This window comes from Triticum aestivum, chromosome 4A (genome assembly GCF_018294505.1).
Source record: "Triticum aestivum cultivar Chinese Spring chromosome 4A, IWGSC CS RefSeq v2.1, whole genome shotgun sequence".
Lineage (NCBI taxonomy): Eukaryota > Viridiplantae > Streptophyta > Magnoliopsida > Poales > Poaceae > Triticum > Triticum aestivum.
In genome coordinates, this window is record NC_057803.1 from 620315652 (window position 1) to 620341583 (window position 25932).

General features: G+C 41.9%; 2 protein-coding genes and 1 long non-coding RNA gene across 3 annotated transcripts; all 3 read right to left on the minus strand.

Annotated features, from left to right (window-relative positions):
• Positions 1 to 623: 623 nt before the first annotated feature.
• On the minus strand, positions 624 to 4558 carry LOC123084094 (putative disease resistance protein RGA3; the record flags this gene model as incomplete). The annotated part of the gene is made up of 2 exons (XM_044505876.1): positions 624 to 672; positions 936 to 4558. Coding segments are annotated over 2 exons (3672 nt in total), but the record flags the coding sequence as incomplete, so codon positions are not given.
• An 8687-nt stretch (positions 4559 to 13245) lies between these two features.
• On the minus strand, positions 13246 to 23610 carry LOC123084095 (putative receptor-like protein kinase At4g00960). The gene is made up of 8 exons (XM_044505878.1): positions 23482 to 23610; positions 23140 to 23395; positions 22778 to 23012; positions 22547 to 22700; positions 22246 to 22434; positions 21296 to 21350; positions 13439 to 13520; positions 13246 to 13345 (listed from the first exon to the last, which is right to left on the minus strand). Exons 1-8 carry the CDS (start codon positions 23608 to 23610, stop codon positions 13246 to 13248), a joined length of 1200 nt encoding a protein of 399 aa, XP_044361813.1.
• Positions 23611 to 25232: 1622 nt separating this feature from the next.
• On the minus strand, positions 25233 to 25822 carry LOC123082676 (uncharacterized). The gene is made up of 3 exons (XR_006439091.1): positions 25796 to 25822; positions 25585 to 25686; positions 25233 to 25509 (listed from the first exon to the last, which is right to left on the minus strand). It is a non-coding gene; the product is annotated as an uncharacterized lncRNA (long non-coding RNA).
• Between the last annotated feature and the right edge of the window lie 110 nt (positions 25823 to 25932).

The window sequence follows — 25932 nt, forward strand, 5'->3', positions numbered from 1 at the left end:
AAATGACGGATTCCTGATCTACTAATGACTTCTACCATTTGTAGTCACCAAAGTTTTAAATAGCGCGTTAAGCCTCTTAGCGGCAGACCTCTTCTAAATGCTATAGCATGCTATAGCGCGCTATTTAAAATGTTTTCTCATGTGTTTGGACAAAAGACTCTTAGCGCAGGACCTCTTTCAAATGCTATAGCGTGCTATAGCGGAGCTATAGCGGGCTATATAAAACTATGGTAGTCACCAAGTTATTCAGAAGTATAACTGACATCACCAGGTTATTCAGAACTAAAACTGTAAGACTTAACAGGAGATCGAACATGAAAAACACTTCTGGCATAGCAAGTAAATGTATAGCATGCATATTCTGACTAAATTTTCAACAGCATCAACAAAGCACTGGTTATACTCGGCAAAGTTACCCAAAAAAGAAAAAGGTTCGCGAATTCGACATCCGCCAGGAAAACCCACTAGTTATACTCTGCTCGAGCATAACCTATGGGACAAAAAACCTGGCGCATCAATCAATCCGCCCTGCCAATCAAGTCTTTACATAAAAGCAGTACAGCACCAAGCAACAATCAAAAACAAGATTACAGTGGCTGAGAGGTATTAGCCGCACTAGCTAGCTAGCGCCATCCCCAATCCCTCGTGGGCATGCACCAGACGGAATTTGAACTACATAAGAAAAAACAGTGATCAGAAAGTGCACTGAGTAGTAGAAAAAACAAATGAGACTACATGCTGCAACGATAATTAATAATTTGTCAAAACAACTTAGTCATTATGGAGAGTTTGAGACAATTCATGTGTTCTTTTAGGCCTTCGAATTATTTGGAACTATTGCTGTTTGTGTAACATTCAGAGACAATGTTTTTTGGGAACTCGGGTACCACATATATGAGTGCACTCGGTGAAAGACTTGATGTAAACACACATACCTTGTTTTCACACGCTGCTCTTGCTTCTTGGATGCCAAGAAGCTGCCTCTTCTCACAGACTGCTCTATTCCCTTCAATTTTTTACAGGAACCAATGAGCACATTTTTTAATTCTGAAATGTCTTCTGCTCCACCAATAGACACAAGGTCTGGACAAAACATAATCTCTAATTCCTGGAGTGATGAGAGAGTACTGCTCCAAAGATGGCCTGGAATGGATCTTAAATGAGGACACTCTGATATCTTTAGTGAAACAAGGGATTGAAGGTTTTCTAGGCAGCTGGGAATAAATGAAGAGACATCCTCACATCCACTTAAGTGGAGACTTTGGAGGGACGATGGTAAAACTATTCCTCCCCATTTGATTCTAGGGCACCCAGAAACTTTCAAGTCCTTCAGAGAAGAAAAAACCCCAAACTTTTTACCCTGAATTGACAAGCTGCCACAATTGGCAATTGTAATACTCTCAATGGAAGGTAGATATTTTTCTTCTAGGAGACCATCAATGGTTGACAGTTCTTCGCACCAGCGGATGGTTAGGGAAGTAAGGGATGATAATACTCTAGCGCTGCCATTTCCCCTGGTGAAGACCTGCCCAGGTTGCCCAATAGATGTAAGAGATCGACAATATGAAATACTCAATTCTTGTAGAGCTGGAAGATTCCACATTTGAAGTTGGATGGACGTGAGATGGCTGGATGACAAGAAAAAGTAGGTGAGAGAGCTGCATTGGATATTGTCTGTGAGATTCCCATGACTTTCATCCCAGCCGAATGTATTCTTGCCAAGCACGAGCTTCTTGAGAGAGGGTGCAGTCAAACTTTGGGAGTTTATTTTTCCACAATCCAGCACCCTGAATATTTCAAGGCAACGAAAATCCCCAAATCTTTCGGTCGGTACTGATATTAGGTTCCGGCAGTGCATTATTGCAATTTTCTTGATGACTGGTAGATAAGCTGGATGTAGAAGTTCTTCGAGACTTGATAAACGGGGGCACCCATTAATGATTAGATCTGTCAGGAAGGAAAAACCAATGCTGGCATTATTGATGTCAACTAGCTCTGCAGCTATCTCGAGTCCACCACAATGAAGAAATGAAACGGATGTTAAGCTTGGCAGGTTTTGTGGCTGAAACCACCTCGGAGGAGAAAGACCTGGGTAAAAGTCGAGGACTAGAGACTTGATACCGGTAGGAGGTTGTAGATCTGGAAGGACTTCCATCTCCCATTCTGCTCTGATAGAAGTGTCAATGAAATATTTTAGATGAAGCATTTTGCACTCCGAGAAACACCATTGAAGTGTCAGCTTGTCAAGATATTCCTTATTCTTTAGTTCGGCTTCTTCTGAATGATCCTTGTTTAGCCTGTCAATATTACTTATCTCCAAATGTCCACGAAGTTGCTTCATATTCTTTATGAGCCTACATCCTAGTCCCCGCTCATCATTGTCTGCATCAAGATTTACTCCATAATATGGTTCTTCTTTTTGGGATCTTCCAATATTTGGACCATATTTAAATCCCTGCGATTCAAATCTCCATAAGTTGACCAACATACTGAAGTCACTAGGCAAGCTTTCTAGCTTGCATCTCTTGAAACATAAAACCTGTAAATTATGGAGCTGACAAATCGTTGCAGGAAGACCGGTGATAGAACAAGCTCTGGATATCTCAAGGTACTGAAGATGCTTCAATTTGCCAATGCTAGCTGGCAACTCATTCATAGAGGCACAAACAATCACACGCATACGCGTAAGTTTGCTGCACCAATCTTCCATCAAACTAGCTGGGGTTTTTTTATTCGCTAAAGACTTGTAGCAAAGAAGGGTACGGAGCTTTTTGTACTGGCCTAGCCTCAACAAGTTGGAATAGGCAATGTCTGTGCTGGAGAGGACTGACAAATGCCGAACATTTTGAGGAATTCTTTTAAAGTCATCCTTTCTTTTCACGATGAAACAATCATCCTCTGAAACTTTCTGTGCCATATCATGCAACAAGTCATGGATTAAGTATTTACCTTGAATTTCTTGAAAGAAGGACCGATTTAAAAGGTCATTAAAGTATTGACAGCCAATATCTTGAATTGGAATACCACCTTGACGTTTCACAAAGCCTTCTGCCGCCCAGATTTCGGCTAAACAATCCTTTTCAAACTTCGTATCTTTGGGGTACACAGCACAAAATGAGAAGCATCTCTTCAAGTGAAATGGTAAATATATGTAGCTCAACCGAAGGGCTGGCAAAATTTCAGTCGTCCGTTGGTCTAACTCCCACAATTCATTCTCTAGTATACTATTCCAATGTGATGTACGAAGGTCATCCTGTAACATGTGTCCAAGAGTTTTAGCGGCTAAAGGAGAGCCCTTCAACTTAGGAAGTATGTCTTTACCAATGAGCTCTAACTCTGGAAAATCATTAGAACTCTTCGACCCAAACACACATAGTTTAAAGAAATCCCAAAAGACATCATCTTTTAAACCCTCCAATATAATTGGCTCCATAGACCGCACTAAATTAGCCACCATTGGAGACCTAGTGGTGACCAACATCATACTTCCTAGTAGCACATTTTTCAAAGGTGCACAAAACCTCTTCCAGCACTGGCCATTTTCCTTCAGAGCATCATCCCACATATCATCGAGGACAATCAAGAACTTTTTATTCTTCAATTTGTTAGCAAGAGCATGTTGAAGAGAATTTAGATTGTCAATCGTTGACTCCTTACCAGGATATGATTCTATAGCCTCTTTTGTTAACCTCTTCACATCGAAATCACCCGAGACACAAATCCAAATTATTGTGTCGAAGTGAGACTTCACTCGTGGATGACTACTGATATGCTGAGCCAAAGTGGTCTTTCCAACACCCCCAATTCCAACTATTGGCAAAACTGGAAGATCTGGTAATCTTGATTCATTACTAAGTTTGTTCCTCACTAATATCCTTCTCGATGCATCACCTGCACCAGTTTCCCTCTTGCGCTTTGAGTGAGTGCTATTATGTGTAGGCGCACCAATCAATCCCAATATCTTCTCTAGTTCCATGTCACGACCAAATATTTTTGTTTCATCGGGGAAAGAGCTAGTCTCTGGCCTAACTATTTTGTCAAACCGTGGTGTCACTTCACCCAACCCCATACTCCCTAGGAGAGTGGAAATATTATTCAATCTTCCGTGGATATCATTCATTATGATGAAGCTATCTCGAATGGAACTATTAAAGAAGTCAATAAAAGATGATTGGCTTGTATTGCCCTCGATTATAACCTTATGGTTGTACCATCTGAGATCATCAAAAAGGTCTTCAACATCGTATACCGCATCCTGGAGTTTTGGAAGGAGCTTGGCCACACCATCTTTATGGCTTTTCCACTCAGCTTGATTAATGAGGCTATACATTGCAGGAAGAGTATCACCGAGGCGTTGTAAGCCACTCTGCCAGTGAAATAATTCATTTTGAAACCTTTGCTCCTGGGTGCCTCTCCATTTGGATGAAATAGCAGATCTAGCCCACTGAAAAAGATTGACACACTCACTGATGCCACTAGTAACCCCTGTAGTATCCATTATATTCATTGTGATAGGAGTATGAACAATTCCTTTCTCCCTGTTAACAATCAGTTGACACAATGAGAAAATTTATTTTCTGCTCAGATGTTGCTAATGAAGGTATAAAATACAGAAAGGTAGATGTGATGCAATTATATACTCCACATGTGCAATCACACTTACGAATACAACCGATCGTTTCTACAAAACATCATTCCATAAAGAAAACACATGGCCATACGTACCAAATCACTTGACAAAACAAAAATTAATCACTCCATGTACCAAATCACTTCCCAAAACAACAATTAATCGTTCCATGCAATATCGTGCACATACCAATCAATGTAAAAAACGAATTGTGGTACGTTGTCCTGCTCCCCCACAATGGTATGCCGTTTCCGCGCTCTCCTAGCACTAAAGTTCTGGTATATTTTTTAGTTTTTCCACGCTACATCAATTTCCCATTCCATTGGTACATTTGTTTCCTCCCTGGTTCTTTTAACGCTGCTACAAGATCATGTAGCCTCATTGTTATGATCATAAATCTGTTGCAGATCTCCTTGTATGACAGGAAATGGAAAAAAAATTGTGTCCTTATTTGAGCTTGGGAGAAGATAGTTTGCTTCATTATTTTAGTGACTTTCCTTTCAATCAACGGATCCGGCTTGCCTGCTCCCTCGCCATGCTCCCATCCGTGCTCCCACTCCATCCTACGGCTGTCTTTTTCTCCTTTTTCTTTCTAATCTAATCATCTCCCCCCCTCCCCCCTGATTTTAAGGGGGTGGGGCCGGGCCTTATTTTGTTCCAATTAAATCATGCCACGTATGCGGGAGCACGGATGGGAGCACGCTGGGGGAGCAGGCAAGTCTCGTCCTCAATCAACAACAACAACAACAGAAGTATGCAAAGACTCAACTAATAAGAATTGATGTATTCTTATAGCTAGTTGATCTTTACTACCTGACTGATAAGACTGAAACATGTGTTCCCCAAAATCTAAAAACAACTAAACTAAAATGTCAATAAATATTACTCTGAGTTGTATTGTTCCAACTTATTTTGTTAACATAAAAAATGCATGTTTTTGGAAAGAGGTTACTTTGGTAAAATAATTTGAAACTCTATAGAAGTCACCACATAGCTGGACAAATTAAAATAAACTAGCTCTTCACCTTGTGGGGCCGACTTACAATGGATTGGCTCAAACAAATCTCATTATGTAAAACTTTTTAACTACACATTGAATTTTTCTACTAATTGATATCTACACAAATATATAATCCCAAATTTCCAAGATAAACAAGAATTTTGTCATACGTAGTCGGCTAGCACAATCATGCAAAGACAACAAGATCACAATCCTAGAGTCTATGTGTCATGTCAAACGAGATTTGGAGTTAATTCAGCATTACTACTATCAGAAGATTATCGTCAAGGGTAGAACCCACCTCTTTGGCATCAACCAGAAAAGTAGACACATGAATAATCAAGCCTAATGTCGCCATATAGGAAATTATAGTTATTTTGACTACATAAAGAACACATGCCTACAAAAGTAACAGAACGTGTAAACTTATGATTGTTGGTTTGTTTAGAATTGTACCATGCCTCCATGAGTGTTATCATCTATGCAACATCCCAATATCCATTATCATTTACTGCGTATTACTTGGAAACCGATGGGTGATTGCCCCTCTAAGTTACCTTACTTCCTAGTTGCAACTATTGCCGCTGTCACAATCCTGTTATCATCACTAATAATAAATTTTTGCCTACCATGTATATACTACAATTATTCTTGAGAGTGACACCTCAGCTTCTAAAATCTTATCAATATTCTCTTGTTCCCATCATGTCAAAACAACTAAGGATAAAATACTTCCCCATTAAGATTGCCTTAATCCCCTACACATGTCATAGAGGACACCCAATTCAGAGTGTCACCATGATGCTTTGGAGACACACATTACTGTGCTCGGACGGGCAACAGAAAAGCTTTCATGTGCACACTCGACCACAACAGAGGAAGATGAATTTGACCCACTTGGCTATCTCCCTACACGCAAGTGAATTTTGCATCCCTCCACACGTGGCAAAAAAAATCCTGGAAGAAGAGGTCCATTGGGCCCCACATCGATGGGTCACACGAGCGGTGAGGGTGGTAGTGAGGGTTTCAGCAATGATCGTGGTAGACTCCTGCATCACCATGGATCACAACACACAAGCTACATTGTTGAAGATGTCCTTCCCATGTTTTGATGGTGTGGATCCATGCATCTGGCACGACCACGCATTCAATCACGACCACCACTATGAACATATATTGGCGAGCACAGTACATTGGGTCCATGCATACAGTACACTGGGAAACCAAAATGGTAAACTTTCCTCGAGGACGTTGAAAACGACACGGAAAAGATGAAGAAAAATGATGGGTCTAGCGCGCTCCACTCAATAAATTGGATTGGATAACAAAGAAAAATAAAATGGTGGGATGGACAGACAAGCCACCGTGCGAAAGAGAAACCGGCAGGTGACAGGGAACAAGTGGGAGAAGGTCAAGATTGCGCGTGATGATGCGGCAAGCAAAATGTTCACCACTTGGACGGTCATTATTTCAGCCAAGGAGGTGAAGAAGGAAAAAAGGTACAACATGTTCATAGATGTGCAAAGGGAGAAGATAAAGTTCGACCGGGAGAGGTTGAACATGGAGAAGAACAAAATAGAATTGGACAGGCAAGAGAAGATTGCAAAGTGAGAGCTTGAACAAGGGGAAAAAATTTGAGATTCATAGAGAGAAGTCGAGGCTTGCGAGAGAGACGGAGGAGTCAAGGTTCATGCTGCAGGACATAAACCTCTTGGATGATGAACGTAAGAAGTGGTCGCTCCGCATGAAGGAGATGATCAATGACCGCAACAAATAAAGTTTTTGATTCATTCGTGTATCACCTATATGTATGAATTGTTGAATATATTTTGGCATGTAATAAATTATTGTTCACTTTGTATCATTGAATTCATGATGCATTTGTGCTATATGATGGGCGTGCATGACTGTGGGTATTAAGATGGGGAGTGTGTTTGTGCAGGAGAAGAAATGAGGACCCGTCTGATGCTGTCCGCGGATGTATAGGGGCTCGGATATGGCAACTATAGTTGTAGATGCTCTAAGGAGATAGAAGCCATGGCTTTTCTTTCCCTTCTCACAAGACAAATAGGGAAAGCCTTCCGCCCCTTGATCTCCACCAGCGATCCCGTGGATTTGCCTCCCCTTTGCCTGCCGCTACGGCCAGTGGGACGGGGGAAGGGATTTCTGGTACCTTGTCTTCGGCTAGTATATAGGTAGGATTTTAGTTCTTGCAGGGCGGCGTATGGACGGATGGCAACGCTTCTTCTTCATGTCGGTATTCCATGCTCCGATCCTCCTCAAGTTTGTCTGCAAGGATGGATTAGACGGAGCTCCGGCGTAGATTCCTGCCAGCTCCACAGGGTGGAAAGGTTATGGTTTCTCGCTGTGCGTACGCAACGGTGATATTTGGTGTCAAATTCTTCAGATCGATTCAAGGATTCAACGACGACGACTGCGGCTTTGGAACGCTAGTCCTTAGGGGCACGTGCACAAAGACTTTCCGGAAGTCATCGACAAGGTCAGGTCGGCTCCGGCACGGGAGCGGCGACAAAGACGCGTCAGCAGCAATGGTCGTTCGGTAGTCCATAGGCCTTGATGTAATTTTTATTATGTTTGAGGTGGTCTGTACTTCCGGTGAATCTTTATAATAGATCTGTTCTTTTCGCAAAAAAGAGATAGAAGCCCCTATTACCCGACTTGGGGGCCCAAAGCTTTATACATCGGTGTCGTGCTTCCCTTTTTTGTGGGAATCACAGAGCTTTATTCAATCATTCTCAACTTCAGCGCGATCAGCCAACATGCTTGTCACGAGGAAACCGAGGGGGAGTTCATCTAGCAATCTGTCACACCCAGTGTGCTTGCATGTTTCGCACACAAGTGAGCTTAATTGTTGGCTGGTCTCATTATATGTTGAACATCAAAATAAAGAAATGTTAAGGCTAGCCCTTCAATTTCGAGAAGAATAGGCGCTATTATAGAGCGCGAAAATTGTGGCGAGTTCCAGAGTTGTACCAACTCCAAACAGTCTTCGAATACCACTCGAGGAAAACCCCGAAGTTTGCCAAAGATTACTCCAACTCGTAGAGCCAAAGCTTCTGCAATAAGTGCATCCGTGACATTATTATGCGGCTTGCTCCAGGCAACGACGAAGACGGAAGGACTTCTTGCTAGACCACCCGCTCCACTTCTATTTTCAGCCGAGGAGACACTTGCATTTATGTTGATTTTTATGCATTCTGGATCAGGCGGTCTCCAACCATAACCAGGCAAGATCCTGGTATGTTCCATTCTTCGTCGGCTTGAAGCAGCTCATTGTGAGCATCAGGATAGATTGGGCCACTGACTTGAGAAATACTTCCCTCTCCATGCACGAAACCAAGCGTTTAGTCCCACCATTCATCTTAGATCTCACCCGCTCATCGATGAAGTCAAAAGTACCTGAGGTGATCCGGCCCACTACAGTCGACATGCCCAAGTATCTCTCGTTGAAGGCCTCGACAGAAATACCCAATGCTCCTTTTAGGGATGCTCTGACAGGATCGGGTGTGTTTGGGCTAAAGAGAGTGGAGCTCTTGTCCCTGTTCACGCATTAGCCCAAGCACTCACCATAAACCCTCGGGATGTTGTTCAGTCTAGCAACACTCTGCACCTTCGATTGCATGAAAATGAGGCTATCATCTACGAAGAGCGGATGGTTGATCCACGGTGAATTAATGTTGACCCGGATCCATCTGTCCACATTAGCTCCGCCAAACATGTTAAGTAAGGTTGTGAAGCTCTTCGCATAGAGAAGAAGCAAATAATGTGACACAGGGCAACCTTGCCGCAGTCCCCTAGAAGGGGTGAAGTACGGTCATAACTCTCTGTTCACACGAACTTAAAATCAGACTAACAAGACACATTTCATAATCAGCCAAATGAATGAAGCGCTGAAGCCCAACTTAGACACGATAGCCTCAAGATAATGTCATTCTACACGGTCATACGTCTTCATCATGTCTAGCTTGACATCGCAAACAGAATTCTTCCCCCTTTTTACTTCTCCTAATTGCATAAACAATGTGCAATGAGCACATTATCAGTGATGAGACACCCCGGAACAAATGCACTTTGCTCCTCACACACAATATCATCAAGAAAGCCCCTTGTTCTGTTGACAATACACTTTGTGGAGATTTTGTACAATACAGGAAATAGTGAAATAGGCCTATACTGATTGATGCATTGTGGATGCTTTACCCTAGGAATAAGTGTGATTGAGGTATTGTTCGTACCCTTCGGCAGCTCACCACCGTTGAGAAAACCCAACACCACCGGGATGGTATCATCTTTAAGCATAGACCAATGCCTCTGAAAGAAACCCGCGGTGAAGCCATCCACTACCGGTGCTTTTGACAGTGCCATTTGAACTAGTGTCGTTTTGACCTCCTGTGTTGTGTAAGGCATGTCAATATGTGCATTCATTTGCTCACACACATGGGACGGAACCAAATCAACGAGCTCATCTAGTGGATTGAATCCCTGAGATGTATACAAAGCCTAGTAAAACTACTGGACTTCACTATGATCGTCCTCCAGCGTTTGGCAAACAGAGCCATTAGCACGCACAAGTCTCTCAATCTTATTTATGCGCATTCTCATTGCCGCTTGAGCATGGAAAAACTTGGCGTTTAGGTCACCATGACGCAACCACATTATTCTTGACCGTTGACGCATCCAAATTTCCTCCTAATGAAGTACCTCTCACAACTTTTTTACCGTGGCCTTTTCTTCGTTTGACAGGCCTCGACCGATAGCCTGACTCCGTAATCTATCCAGCTTTTCGCGAAGCTTCTTTATGGTGGCAGTTAGGCTGCCGAATTCCTTCGCACCCCATGCAGATAAAGAGCTTTGCATGTCATCGAGTGCTCTAATCACATCGGCCAAACCTTGCTGACCAGACCCTCTTTGCTAGCTGTCCATCACCACTTTGTCATAATCTGCATGAGTTTGCCATACATCCTCCTAGCGAAATTCCTTTGCCCTCCTTGTCCTATACTCGGCCTCATATTCCTTCAGTTCCACCAACAAAAAGCAGTGGATTCGTTCATACTAATGTGTCTCACTCATGTGTGGCCGAACAAATCAATTAGGTCTGGATTCCCAGAGGCTCTATCCATCCTAGCTTTCACATTATCATCATCTGATTGTCCATTATCCTATGTGTATTCTGTTCCAATCCATCCTAGATCCTGGAACAAGCATTCATCAATGACTTCCCGGAATGCTCGCATTTGCCATTCAGGTCGGGTAACTCGCGAGGAGTGTTCCGAGGCATACAATGTCTCGTTGAAATCTCCAACACGTAGCAAAGTCGTGTGTGGTAATGCATGCAATGTACGAAGAAACCTCCAGCTGTGGTGATGGTCAGTCACTCTGGGGGCTCCATAGAACCCCGTGAGTCTCCATGGGCTGGAACTTTGATCACTTTTCTGCACCATAACATCGATACGGCCAGAACTATAGTTCTTGACCTTAACATCGGCTGACCAGAATAAAGCAATTCCTCCACTCAATCCATCGCTGCCCACTGCAAAGAAGCCTGCAAAACCAAGATTCTCCTGTAGATTTTCTACTCTTTTCGCTGAAATTTTGGTCTCCATCACAACACTAGAAGCTCTCGAACTGCTGCTGGGTTCCCAAGCCCAGGACAGTTCCAACTGAGGCAATTCATTGCGATGGGCATGGCTAGGCCGCAGCCTCTGCTGAATGCCTAGAGTTAACCGGGGTGGGTTTCTTCTTCTTAGGTACTCTCTCCCTATCTACACCGACGGAAGAATCCGACAGATCTTCCTCTGTACTTTTTGTGATTTGATCCCCAGGTGGCGTTTCAAACACCTTGTTGGTCAGCAAGGGTACTTTGACCCTTCTCTGGACCTGCTTATTGTTTTGTGGTCCCTCCTTCCGTTTCTTTCGATTTCTGTTTTTGCCGTGGAGGTTACCTCAACTCCTTTCTCAGCAGCAGTGCTTGAACCACTTATCTTAGCCTTGTTGTTCTTGTTAGAGGTGTCCTCTTTGGACATATTCTCACTGGAGCTGGCTTTTTTGCGCTCATCCATAGCCCGCATCCCTCTTCCAAAGGGAAGCTCACCACTAGCATCTCTAATCCCCGGGGCCGTACAGTGCAGATCCAAATGGCCCAGCCGGCCACATGAGAAGCAAAAGTGTGGGATGTTCTCGTACTGTATATCATAGGGCCACACTTTTCCTCCGACCTGATTCAATCAAGATACAGCGCCTCAATGGCTTGCTAACTTCCACTGTGACCCTGGCTCTCAAGTAACAATTAACATAATAGAAAATCACATCAGTCGAGTGCTCATCGATCTGTTTGGTGATCGCAGCACACCACTTATCATTATGTAGGTTGAAAGGGAGATTGACAACCCTAGCCCACATCTGAAGCTTGTCAAAACGTAGTTCAGAAGGGCGCATGCACTCGTCAAATTCTAAGAGGATGACAGTGTTCTTGATCACATGCCATGACGCCCCTTGCCAAACGCGATCGTGATCTCTCTGGATCGCAAACTCGGCCATGAACGTAGTTTCCCCTACAGATCTGAAAGCCACACCTTTAGGGTTTCCCCAAGCCGGGCGAAGAGCGTTGGAGATGGTTTGGATGTGGAGTAGATTTCTGTGAAGCACTTTCCCAGCCAACATCCACTTCTCCGGCGCTCCTTCATCCGCATCATCAAGCACCAGCAGCATGGCCTCTTCCTCGGTGATGTCTAACTTCCCCAAGGTCTCAGCTAGCTTTGCCCTCGCTGCCCTCGGCGACAAGGGATCCTTCGCTTTACCCTGCCCCGACGAAAAGTCGCCATCCGCAGGTTCCGATCCCTTCGCCTCGCTGGGATTCAGCGCCCGCCACCGTGTTCCACCCTCAAAACCCTAATCACTCAGGAGGAGCGCTCCGGGGGTTTCGAAAAAAAGCGTTCTCGCGCTTCCCTTCAGCCAGAGCACCCCACATACAAATAAATCAAATACACTACACGTATTATTGCTTATGACATATGATTACATCATCATCAACGCTTATATTTTGAAACGAGCAGAGTAGCTGATATTTAACTTCGTATGCACAAAAATCACTACCTCATTTCAATACATATACTACTACGTTTTGTGATGTGTTACCATAATCCCATTTGCCCAACCAGCTTTAGTGTTGATTGACCTACTTTTATCTACTTTGTGTATCGCTAATTTTTATAAGCAAGTTACAGAATAAACACAACGCGACATAGTGAACACTCCCAAACTAAGCCTTACTCAAGCTATTAGGGTAAGTTCTATCGATGAGTTACTTTCAAAATCCCCACACAAATAGATAGAATTCTAAAACCTAGAAATTCATAATAATTCTTATTAACCCTAGCATGTACTCTGCCTTGTTTTTCTTTTTGACATTTCGCCATCTCCAATACACAAGTTTGACCATTACATTGTTATACAAAAAGGTGAAATATTAGCATTTTAAAAAACACCATGAAATTGATTTCCATAAAACAGAATATAGAATAGTACTATTTATATAGTTCTACGTGCTTTCTAAAATGAGAATGCTCTTATTCATGAAAACTCAAATGGCTATGTTTCACAAAAGGATAAACCTGAGATCCGAGTTCCTCGAGCGATGGCCATCATTGGTCCGGGTCACACTTCCAGGCCCTCCCACAGCACAGGACTTCGGGTTCCTGAAACATTTAGATGACAAGTCTAGAGTGAGTAGAAAGCAACCGATTGATGCTATCATGAAAAGGAAAAGGGGGAGGATATAATATGTTAACCTCATGATGGACTCGTATTCATAATCCATGGCTTTGGCAGGGGAGTCCAACCGATTGATGCTACCATGGACCCCGATGGAAGCTGAGGAGGAAGTACAATATATCACAACTTCTAGTATGAATGCAAAACATATTGTAACATATTTACATTCTCTAAGCTCCCTAGAAAGCGAGAGTTCTCGTTGCTCTATGCTAGGAGCGTCGTATGGGACCATCCTGTAATCTCCTCGCCTAACTATAGCTGCCGCTTCCTCTAATCTCCTCGCCGCCACCGGAGTGCCGCCGGGCAAAGGGGATGATGGCGCTGGCTAGGCCCTCCCCCATCGCGCCTCGATGGCGTGGCCGCGGCAGATTCTCATGCGGGCGTCCCAGTCCCCGGCCCGTCCTTGCGCGTCCAGTTTGCACAACGGTAGCGAGAATATCTGGTGGGGGTGGCTCAGCCGGGCGTCACGTCTTGTTGCTCCTTCGGCAGTGGTCGTCGTCCTTCCTAGCAGCACCTTGGTAGCGGCGGCTGGTGCTACGATGCGTCACGGTGGGGTGGTGTATAGCAGCTCCCCATCCGAGCATGTGGAGGGCTTGGCCGCCTATGGGGTGTCGCGGCGTTGCTTTTGCTTCGGCCGGGTCCGGCCCGATCTGGCACGTTAGTTTCTGCCGCCAGAGAGGAAGGGGAGGCGTGTCTGCCGTGAAAACTAACCCGACTTTGGTCATGGCAAACGATGGCGACATCTACACGTCATTTCCCTGAGGAAGGCATCATCATTGCAGGTCTCGGCTCCTCGCTCGGGCTACTCTTTGAGAAAGCCTTTTTTCCGGGTCTCTCGGATCGAACAACGACAATGCTCGGTACTGTTCTCCCTCCTGGGTGCATAGTATTGGAGTAGCTACTACATGGGTCTGGAGGTGCTATGGTGTCTTATTTACCATGTCAGCGATGGTGGGTCTCGGTGGCATGGGTGGAGCGGTCTCTCGGCAACAGATGCATCGTGATGGAGGAGCGTAAGATGGTGATGTTGTTGGGCGCCATGGCGGCTTCGATGGCCGGCCTGGGAAGGATAACATAGATCTTTAACCTGAAGATGGGTGGACTATTTAATAGTGATGGCGTCTTCTGGAACGTGTGCATGTGATGCGCTCTTAGGGTCTGTTGGACCAGATGTACGTTGCCAGTATGCTATGCGGGCGGCTCGGATATTACCCGGGTTCTAGATGGTGGGGCGTTGTGATGGCATCCTCCGATGTTGAGTTTGTAGGTATGAAGTGATGATTTCGGGTTGTTTGATGTATGTTTTTATCAGATATTTATTTAATATTTTATAAATATGATTGTGTGCATCTTTTAATGCAAAGGTCAGGATTCCAACCTCCTTTTCTAAACAAGATGTGTGGGCTCTTCTTCATTAAGTGTTGCCGCCGCCTTGTCATAGATTGGGGAAGGGGGAAATTACGGGGTGGCGGGAGGAGCATGTGTGAGCGAGGGAGGGCTTGGCCTCTGTGGCAGTGACGTGGGTGCGGTTGAGTGATTTTGAGATCTCACGGCATCTCCATGGCGAACCTGCAAACCTCCCGCAACCCTCCGGACCGCGCTGTCCGGACCACGAAAGCCATCCAATGCGGATCTGTATGGGTCCGCCGAGCGGTCCGAACGTACTTTATTTGGCAAATACGCGACAAACATGTGAAAGCTTTGCGGGAGTCCGGAAATCCACATAACAAACCAAAAGCCGCCACGCACCCTCTCCTCTCCGTGGGGATGGCGGAAGGCCACTGGTTGTAGTGTTTAGTGGAAGCGTTTTGACGAAAGTGTTTTGACGGAAGGTGATTATTAGCACGGTCCGTTTGGCGGAAGGCTAGCTACATGCTTTTATTAATTCATTACGTGCCTAATCTATCTATACCCTTACTAATAAAGCAAAGTGCGTTTCTTTGATTTTTTCATCCGTTCATCACCCAAAAGTTTTTCCCTATCCGAGGTGGTACTAAATATTTGTGCGTCCGTTGGCTAGAAAAAAAAGCAATTTTCATACATGGGCCGTGCACGTTGTGGCCCGTCGAAGCCAGCCCACTTATTTCACTGCACACGTAGCCAGAAAAACCCTATCTACCGCATGCGGCAACAAATAGACTGACTTTCGCATAGGGCGAAATGCCGTGCCAGCCCGTTTGCTTTTTTGTGTGTGTTTTATTTCTATTTTATTTTTCCCTATAAACTTTACAATTTTTAAAAAAAATCTTAAATACAAAATAAAAAAAGTCAGAACTTTCATTTGTGTTTACAACTTTTAGAAAATAATTCCGAATTCTAAAGTTTTGTTCCTGTTTTAAAAATGTTTGAAACTTGATTTTTTTTTCTCATTCCAATTTTTTTTATAAATGTTTGTGTTTAAAAAAATGGGATATTCAAAATAAAATTGCATTATAAAAAATATTTCATTTTTTTAGAAAAATATCTATACCTACTAATAAAGCAAGGTGCGTTTCGTCAATTTTTTCATCCATTCACCGCGAAAATAATTTTTCTACCCGAGGTGGTACTAAACTTTTATGCGTTTGTGTGCGAGGAAAACAATTTTTGTACATGGGCCGCGCTCTAGGCCCAGCGAAGCCAGCCCACTTGTTTTTCTGTCAATGCAGCGGTGGAAACTCTATTTGCCGCACTGCACGACAAATAGTTGGATTTCCACAGGACAACCAATAATGAGCCGGCCCAATTTTTTCTGTATTTACTTCCATTTTTATTTTTCTTATAGGGCGACAAATAGTTGGATTTGCACATGACAACCAATAATAAGCCGGCCCATTTTTTCTGTGTTTACTTTCATTTTTATTCTTCTTTTTCCTATCTTTTTTTGCCCTTTCAAGTTTATTTTTCTATTAGAATTTATTTCGTAAAATAAATATTCTCAAAAACAATTCAAATAAAGATTTTGGCAAATGTATTATATTCAAAAAAATTGTTGCTATTTTGAAAAAAAAATCAGAACTTCAATAAAGTTGACCAATTTTTTTAATTATTTTTTTAAAAATTGTTCGGGATTTCTAAAACGAAATTGCATTTTAAGAAATGCTCAAAATTTGAAGAATATTCATGTTTTAGTGAAATTTTAAAATTTAAAAATAATGTCCGCGCATAAAAAATACACATTTTCTAAAAATCTTATGAATTGTCAACACATGTTCCCTTAAAAAAATGTTCACAAATTCAAATAATGTTCATGCTTTTATAAAGAGTTGATGTTTTCATAAAATGTTTGTGAGTTTTAAAAGATGTTCCCTTTCATATTTTTTTCTATTTTTTAAGTGTGCATTTTTTTAAATTGTTCAAGATTTAAAAAATTCTTCATGTTTCCAAGAATATTCAGAGACTTCATACCTTAAAACCCCCTTAATTGAAAGGATTGAAAGGAATAGTAGTTTGAATAACTGATGGGCCTTCTCTCGCGTATGATGACGAAACAAAACTCTTAAATGCCCTTGATCAATGAATGGAAAAATAGCGGATTGATTCCTTCACGCACGGCAAAACGAAAAAGCTAAATGTTCCCTTTTCGTGTGCACACAGATTTTTATTTGCACATATAATTCTCACTGACTTTAAATGCATACTATTTTATCTTCCGATGTAACGCACGGGCATATGTGCTAGTCAACTAATAAAGTAAGGTGCGTTTCTCCAAATTTTTCATCCGTTCACCATCGATTTTTTTCCATATATCCAAGTTAGTACTGAATTTTTGTCCGTCCGTTTACTAGAAAAAAAAAGCAATTTTCGTACACGGGGCGTGCACGTTGTGCCCTGTCGAAGCCAGACCACTTATTTCCCTGCGCACACAGCTAGGAAAACCCTATTTACGGCATGCGGCCACAAATAGTCTGACCTTCGCACAGGGTGCAAGGCTGTGCCGGCATGTTTTCTTTTTTTTTGTTCTTCTGTGAAAAAATCGTTTTAGAAAATAAAATTTCATTTTAGAAAAATGATCCATTTTTTCTAGAAAAATCATTTTAGAAAAATTTTCTTTTTTTCTAAAAAGTTGTGTTCTCCAAAACAAATTGGGATTTTCAAATTAAAATTGAATTATAAAATATGATTCAGATTCTATAAATATTCTTGTTTAGTGAAATGTTCACAAATTCAAAATAATGATCGTGGTTAAAATAAACACATTTTCAAAAATTATTATAAATGTCCAAAACATTTTCCTGTTTTACAAAATTGTTCCCGAATTCAAAAAAAGTTAGTGCTTTTTCAAAGGTTCATGTTTTCAATAAATGTTTGTGAATTTAAAAATCTCCCTATTTCAAATGTTGTTCATCTTTTTCCAAAATGAACAAAATTTTCGAAAAACTTTTAGGGATTTCTAAAATTGTCATTGTTTTTATTTTTTTGCAATTCATAAATATCAATTTATATTTGGAAAATTTCGATTTTTTTGAAAAATGGTTTTGAGTATGATGATGCAGCATGTTCTTAAACGTTCGCGCTGGTCATTGGTAAGCAGGACCCATTTATTTGAGTGGCTAGCACCCAGTGATCAAGTTTTTATGCCGTGAGTTCGATCCTTCAACTTGTCTTTTTTTTGGGATTTATACTCGTGCCTTACAAAAAGAGGTCCTTTTGGTGTCTGCCAGTAGGCTGGCCCAGAAGCGAACTATTGTGTGTGCCATGTGCTATTTGACGATAAAAGATTATGTTTTTTTGGCTATAATTGAAAAAAGTGGTGGGCTCAAGCCAATAATTTTTTTGGGATTTATACTCGTGCCTTACAAAAAGAGGTCCTTTTGGTGCCTGCCAGTAGGCTGGCCCAGAAGCGAACTATTGTGTGTGCCATGTGCTATTTGACGATAAAAGATTATGTTTTTTTGGCTATAATTGAAAAGTTGTGGGCTCAAGCCAATAAAAGAGAATATGCTGAACTTGCTGTAATGAAAAGAACTGTAGGTACGTGACCGCTAAAATAATCAAACAGGATAAACCCTGATAAAGAAGGGACTGTCTAGTTATGCGTGGATTATGCTAATGAAACTTGATTTATGCACTGCAATTTGTAATCCACCTGGTTACATCGTGGTAGGAGAGAGTGGCGAAGCAACTGTGCCCTAAAGGTCGTCGCACAACCACCAAATGAGGAGGAAGCCATAACCCCGACACATAGTAGCACAACATTTAATATGATACGGTATCATGATATGATACTCAACCCTCTGTTTCTTTATTTAATTCTATTCCACCTCATCAAATTTGTCTTGTTGGCATGCATGATACTACCTATGATATTCCCATTCCGACCAGCCTAAGAATTTCTCTTTGTTTCTTCATTTAATTCGATGCCACCTCATTAAGATTACCTAGTTAGTATGCATGATACTACCTATGATACTCCCATTACGAGCAGCCTAATAAATCCGACGGAGAATATATTTGACTTAAAAATTTGTCCACAAAAGATTATATTTTTATCTTCCCAATGCACATTAAAGTAGAAAAAATATTTCCCTCTCATACACGGTAATCAAGACTAATAACATTCTAGACATAGTCTCCTTAGACTACTCATAGTTGGAGTAACCACTACTAGGGAAAAGCCTAGCAGTAGCGCGGGTTTTGGATGTATCAGTAGCGCGGGTGCCCGCGCTACTGATACGGCGCCACATCTAACTTGTAGTAGTAGCGCATGTTGACACACACTACTGCTATAGATGGTTAGCTGTAGCATGCGTTGCAGACAGCGCTACTGCTAATTATCTGTAGCGGATCTTATACCCCGCGCTACTGCTATTACTTTCAAAAACAAAACAAAAATCTTGATATCGTGCGTGTTGTCAATGGCAGCAGTGGTTCGATCTAGCGACGGTTGGGGTCGCCTGAGGCATGAACGGACAACGGTAGACCAGATCTGGCGATGGCTGTTAGAGAGGGCCCGTTTCTATGGAAGAGCCAGGCAGCGGCGTGGGGCTCCTCTTCCTGACCATGCCAGATAGCTCCTGGTCATCCATGGCGATGACCCTCGAGGGTGAGTCAAACCAGAGGGAGAGAGAGAAAAGGAAAACCGAGGGAGAGAGGAAGGTGATGGAGGGAGCAGCGGAGCTAGTCACCGGTGGTGAGGTGCGCCGGTGTGGTGGTGCGGGCGGCGGCCTCCTAGACGTCGGTGGAAGACCGGCGAGCTCCTAGACGCCGGTGGTGCGAGGTGGCGGCCTCTTTCGTCGCCATGGAGGAGGAGGGGCGCATGGGCAAGAGGTCCATGTGAGAGCGTATGGAAATAGAGAGGAGAGAGTGGCGGAAGAGAAGAGGGATTTGGGGGAGGAGATGGGGATTCGGCCGAGGATATGGGGACTTCACCTACCTCGTACTTAGTAGTAGCGAGGGGTATAAAACCACACTACTACTATCAACTTAGTAGTAGCGCGGGTTTATATCCCTCGCTACTACTATGGCAGTAGCGAGGTGTATAAATATGTGCTACTAGTAAACGTCTGCCTATAAGCTTTTCCCTAGTAGTGAACATAGAAGACACCTAAGCAAAAATGATGATATTGCTGCTAATTAATAAGGAGAGAGACAAGTTGAGTAACATAGTTAGTTACTGATACTATGAGTAACATCACACATATCAAGACAAGATGACGCTATAACCTAATATATAAAGTGTTGCATGACACCACACATATGTTACTCCCCACTATAGAGATGGTAATATAGACTACTAACATATGCATGTTACTAGTAGTTTAAGTTACTCTCTACTATGGGTAGTCTTACTTTCTACACGAAGTAGCTAATTAGGGGTTGGGTAATTAAAGAGGAGAGATGGTGTCTTGACCTTTTCAATGCATTTTTTACTTCACTCCATAATTTGTTTTAAAATTTCTATACGTACATTTTTCACTGGACGAAGGGAGTACTTTCTAGTAACTAGCTAGTCCCTCTATCCGGCTTTACTAGGGCTAACAACCATTTCTCTTGGACCAAGGCACATGGGAATCTCCTCACATTAATTCTTCCATTCAATTCTTAATGCACCCTCTCACACGCCAGCTCATGCATGCATCCAGTGGAAAAGCACGCACCCTCTCACACGCCAACTCATGCATGCATCCAGTGGAAAAGTACACATGCAGCATATTAATTCCATAGTCATGGCACCAACAACAATGATTTGCATGCATCTACCTTTCGAACGCAAGGCCTTATAAAAACTGACATGCTGATGATGCTGTGAGGCCTATTAAATCCAGATGGAGGAAGTACTTGACTTATTGGTTACTAAGTTTGCTATAAGTGGCACGGCAACTCTAAATAAGTAATAACAGGTTGGCTATTAGATTTACTATTAACCATGATGCCGGATGAAAACTTTCCACGACGTCTTGTATCCAGCAGCCGGTAAGTATCGCCGAAACTCTTTTGGCGGCACATCGAGCATGTATATAAGCAGAGATGCTAGACATACGGACGTATTCCCGCAGGATTTCGGTTACGGACGCATGGAAAAGTTGTGGTTGGAGAAGATTAGGGAGGAGAGGTCCCACCAGCGAAAATCAAGGGGGGTTGATTGGCGAGAGAGCAGTCCGTGAAGCCAGTCTGTACTAAAATGCCGTAAGTGTAGAGAATTTGGTATATAAGCGTTGCGGGTAAACTTCCCATGTAGCTTTTTTTTCGGGTAGCCCATAAGCATCGTGGAAACTCTTTTTGGGTGCTTAGCCTTTTAGCTTGCTGGACTCAAAAAGCTCTTTAGCTCGGTGCATAAAAGCACCATGACACCTTGAACTATTTCGAATTCCTGCCATTGATCCCTATTGAAATATACAAACTTTTCTAAACAGACTTCCGAAACAAAAACCTTGTTTAATGGAGATGCTTACCTGAGTTCTTGTAATGGTTAGAGGCCAAGACCTCCCTGCTTCGTAAGTTGGTAGCCTGTAAACGAAAAAATTGTAGAGGTTTAGGGGGTGTTTGTTTCAAAAGTCTAGGACTTTTTCTAGTCCCAGTGACTAGTCAAAAAAGACTCTTCAATAGAGTCTTTTTCTAGTTCCTGTAGAAAAAGTCTCTCCCGTTTGGTTCCTAGAGACCTTTTAGGGACTTTTTCTAGTCTCTGGGACTAAAAAGTCGCTGAACCAAACACCCGCTTAGTCCATGTTCGTAGAGGTCTCTCCTAAACTAGTACTATTTGAACTTTGCTTCATAAGTCAGTAGTCTGTAAACAAATACTCCCTCTTTTTCGGATTATAGGACTCAAATCTAAAATCTCATCAAGCAAGCAGATGATAAGCGGAAGAATGTATCTCGTACTTTACAAAACTACACAAATTAAATTGATACATTAATTTGAATTAATCACAGTGCATGCATGCTTGGCCACTACTTGAACAATATTTTTATAGGTAAGTAAACCAGATTTCAGTTATCAATGGAAGTTGCTGCACGGAAAAACTACTAGTGTACTCATCACAAAAATATTAGGTGGCAAACTTGCACAAAGCATTTTTGTTATATATAGTCGACTTTACAAGTTGATGTATTTTGGTTGACTAGGATAACAATTCACAATTTAGTCATCTGAGAAAATGTTGTGCCAAGGAATTATTACAGACCAAACTATCCACTTACTTACTCCATATCTTCAACTAATCGATGATCTAGACATACACACAGACATTATAAACCTGAATGGAGGAAGTACATTTATAATCACCCTAAAACCCTACTACCAAATCCAATATGGGGAAAAAAGATTTTCACTATGTTAGCTATATTGTTTCTTCAAAAAAGTCTCAATAGCTAGAGTAAAAATACCACACTAATCTATCAATACCTTGTCTGGAGGTGACAAATTTTCAGTATCAATCCTATTAAGTTCATCAATGATCTCGCTTATGGGGGGCCTTTTCTGTCGGTCATTCTCTAGACATCTTAATGCTATTCGGATGCATGTCTTAACTTCTTGCAACATGTGCGATGACATTGTTATTGGGTGTAGCTTTTTTCGCCATATTTCACATACCTGCAAAGTCAGAAGAAAAGTTGACTCATTGCATACATGTACCGAGTAATTACAAGACAAAACATAATTTTATGAAAGGTGATTATTCATGAGTCAGCAACTTCTTTCTTACAAGCTCAATGAATTTTTCAGAAGGAACACTTCCACAATCACGGCGGTATCTCTGGCATCCTGCCATTATTTGTACAATTATAACACCCAAACTGAACACGTCATATTTTGGTGAGATTTCTTGTCTGTCGATATATTCTGGTGGCATGAATCCCCTGCATGGTGTTTTATCTAATTAATTTGCAATGAAGTGATATTAGAATTGCTTACTTCTCATAAGGAACCAACTCACATTGTCCCCATAAACCTTGTTGCGGTGGTACTGGTTTTTCTTGAAGGGAAGATTCTTGATATACCAAAATCTCCAATTTTCGGCATCAGGTTGTTGTCCAGCAATACATTTGCAGGCTTTAAGTCTAGATGGTAAATAGAATCTTTATGTCCATTATGAAGATAATTTAAACCCTCACACACTCCCTTAATTATTTTGTAACATGTCTCCCAATCAAGGCTGCATGGCTCCTCATCTGTAGAAATAAACATGAAATGCATTCTAAGAAGTCAATTGAGAGATTAATCTGAAAGAGGTCGTATATTGGGTATAATGTTTCTTTTCATGCAAAATAAGATAGTCTAAGTAGAGCACTGTCATACCAGAAAGGCGACTCTGAAGGTTTCCACCGTGCAAATATTCAAAGCAGAGAATTCTTTCTGCCTCAAGAGCAAAGACATATTGTCCATTGTGCATAATACATCTAGGTTCTTGGCGATAACAGTAGCCAACAAACTGTACAATATTTTGATGTTGGGCCCTAATAATGGTATTGTACTCATTTGTAAATTCCTTGTCGTCAAGCCCTATGTTATTAAGCTTCTTCAGAGCAATCTCTTCCCCACTGTCCAATACTCCCTGTTAATAATTTCTTGTTAATACCACACACGGGTACTTGAAGTTTGTAGTAGCAGATCATTTAAGAAAATAGAAAAAAATCACACCTTGTATACTACTCCGAACGCGCCATGGCCAATTATGAGGTCCTCAGAAAAATTATTTGTAATACGTTGTAAGAACTCAAATTTAAACTCCCTTGGCGTTGGACTTGTATCCAGTAAATTGCTCTCCATGGTATCCCTATATCTCCTGCTGGCTAGGAGGAGCCTCCATGTCCCATGGATCTAATAGGACCAAAATCATTTCAAATAAGCTAAAAGATTGTATGCATAGCTTTCACAAAGATAAACATGTTGTGATACTTTGTTCTTTTTACAAACACTAACTCGGACGCTTGGCCGGGGGTTGTCCTCCTTCTCGAAGGAAAGGAAACTCAGACGCTCAGTTATTGTTATGTTACAATTGCCAATCTCATATTGACCTACTTGCTGAGGTACATAGCACACCTAGCTAGTTTTTTTTCGATAAAGGGTGGATTTTATTATCTCAAAAAGGAGCATCAAGAGAATACAAACTCAAAAGCACACACTCAGCCTCTGCATAGCTAGGATGCATTGAGCCAACACCAACGCGCACACATAAAAATACGTTGGCAAATAGCAAAGTCATATAAGACCAAAGTTATACGTAGGCAACAAAGAAAACCCAAATGATTAGATCTGCAATGGACAAACTACAATCTATGAATTAGACCAAGCGATTAGATAGCTAGCACACACCTAGCTAGCTAACCATAAACTTCTTCATTTGTTTGTGGCAAGAGCATAAGCAAGCTAATTCAAATAGATATGAGCTCTTTTAAGATGGCCCCAATCGATATGAGCCGTTAATTTCTCATGATCCAATCGCTAACATTACTCTTACCTCGTAAAATCCATACTGTTAGGCAAGAAAATGTTGAAGAAAACGAAATGAAATGGAAGCAGCTAGCGGCTAGCTTTCTTGGACACAAATCGACTGAAAGGATAGAGGAATTAATAGAGAAATCCTTGGTAGCTACTCCATAGAAGCAAGCACCTGGAGTCCTCGCCTAACCTGGAGAAGTCCCTTCCGATGGCAGAACAAGAGTGTGTAGGTATGGAGAAGAGAGGCGGTTGAGCAAGAGAGGACTATGGCGATAAAAGAATTTTAGGTAGCCACATTTCCAACATGAGAGAGATGCATGTTTAACAGTATATAGAGAATAATGGGAGATGCACGGCGAAGGCGGAGAAAGCAAGAAGCATTGAGATACACGGTGAAGGCGGATAAAGCAAGAAGCATTGAAATGCACGGTGTCATCCTCGCGATTTTTAGTAGTAGTCTGTCCGCGTTAAACAATTGGCAAATGGGAGACACGCGAAACTGACGGACGGAGAAAGCAAGAAGCATTGAAATGCACTGTGCCACCATCCTCGCGAGTTTTAGTTGTCTGTCCGTCCTAAACAATCTAAGTTGGTAAATGCCACGTGTATGGCATGAAGCACTTCGGTCCTAACGTTTTTTTTACAACTAGGATTGTCATCTGGATTCTGGAATTTTTTTTATAAAAAAGACTGAAACTTGCCATCCAAAAAAAAGTTGCCATCATCACGTTAGAATACACAAAACCGACGACCGATGGTATTGGCACTTGCTAGAATTTACATCTCTCGTACCACGGGCAGAGCCCTCGGTCGGGCCAAGTGGGTGCTTTTCACTTTCGATGGGATATCACTGAATCGGATGCGGCGGTCCATGACGGCTAGACCGGGAGTGCGTGCCCAGTGCCACCGTCAATAGCCGGCGTGGGAACCCATGCTCATTTTTGGCAGAATTCAAATAGAACATGTTCACAGGTTTAGTTCCCATAGCATTTAGCATAGCACATAATCACAAGTTCACAAGGACACACACATCCAATAGCTCTGATGATAACTTCCATAGTACAAATATAACTCTGATGATAAATTCCATAGTAAAAAACTGAATGTATAACACTTGTGACCAATAATTCGACAGAATAATGGGAAACAAAAATTGGATTTATTGTCATCTTTTCTTTGTCCCCCTTGTCATCTTTGTCTGTCTACTTAGACTTTCCAGCCGTTTTCCTGTACAAACTCAAATAAATTAACATGGTATTGACAGAGGGTTTAACATGTACTTCTGAAATTGCATAAACTTACTTGAAAGGTCTTTTGTTCTTAGCACACACTTCGTCATTGTTCTCTTTTCTCTTTCTCCCCCGAGTCATCATAATAACTTCAGTCACCTTTGCTGAAGCTTTCCTGTGTAGCGCAAAACATTGTTTAAATTGCACATATTAACATGCTTCAACAACAGTTCGACTTGCACAAGTACAGTAGACAAGATACATGAAATTTCTTAAAAACTTACTTCACCGGTTTCCTCTTCTTCTTCTTCTTCTTCTTCTTCTTCTTCTTCTTCTTCTTCTTCCTCTTCTTCTTCTTCTTCTTCTTCTTCTTCTTCTTCTTCTTCTTCTTCTTCTTCTTCTTCTTCTTCTTCTTCTTCTT

What these genes read in the sequence shown, in the direction of transcription:
- LOC123084095 (XM_044505878.1), bottom strand. Translation starts at nt 23,610, where the DNA reads ATGGAGAGCAATTTACTGGATACAAGTCCAACGCCAAGGGAGTTTAAA. An exon ending in CTGAAAAATTCATTGAGCTT is followed by an intron (nt 22,435 to 22,546) that starts GTAAGAAAGAAG and finishes CTGACTTTGCAG; the next exon opens with GTATGTGAAATATGGCGAAA. An exon ending in TAACCATTACAAGAACTCAG is followed by an intron (nt 13,521 to 21,295) that starts GTAAGCATCTCC and finishes CTTCCTCCTCAG; the next exon opens with CTTCCATCGGGGTCCATGGT.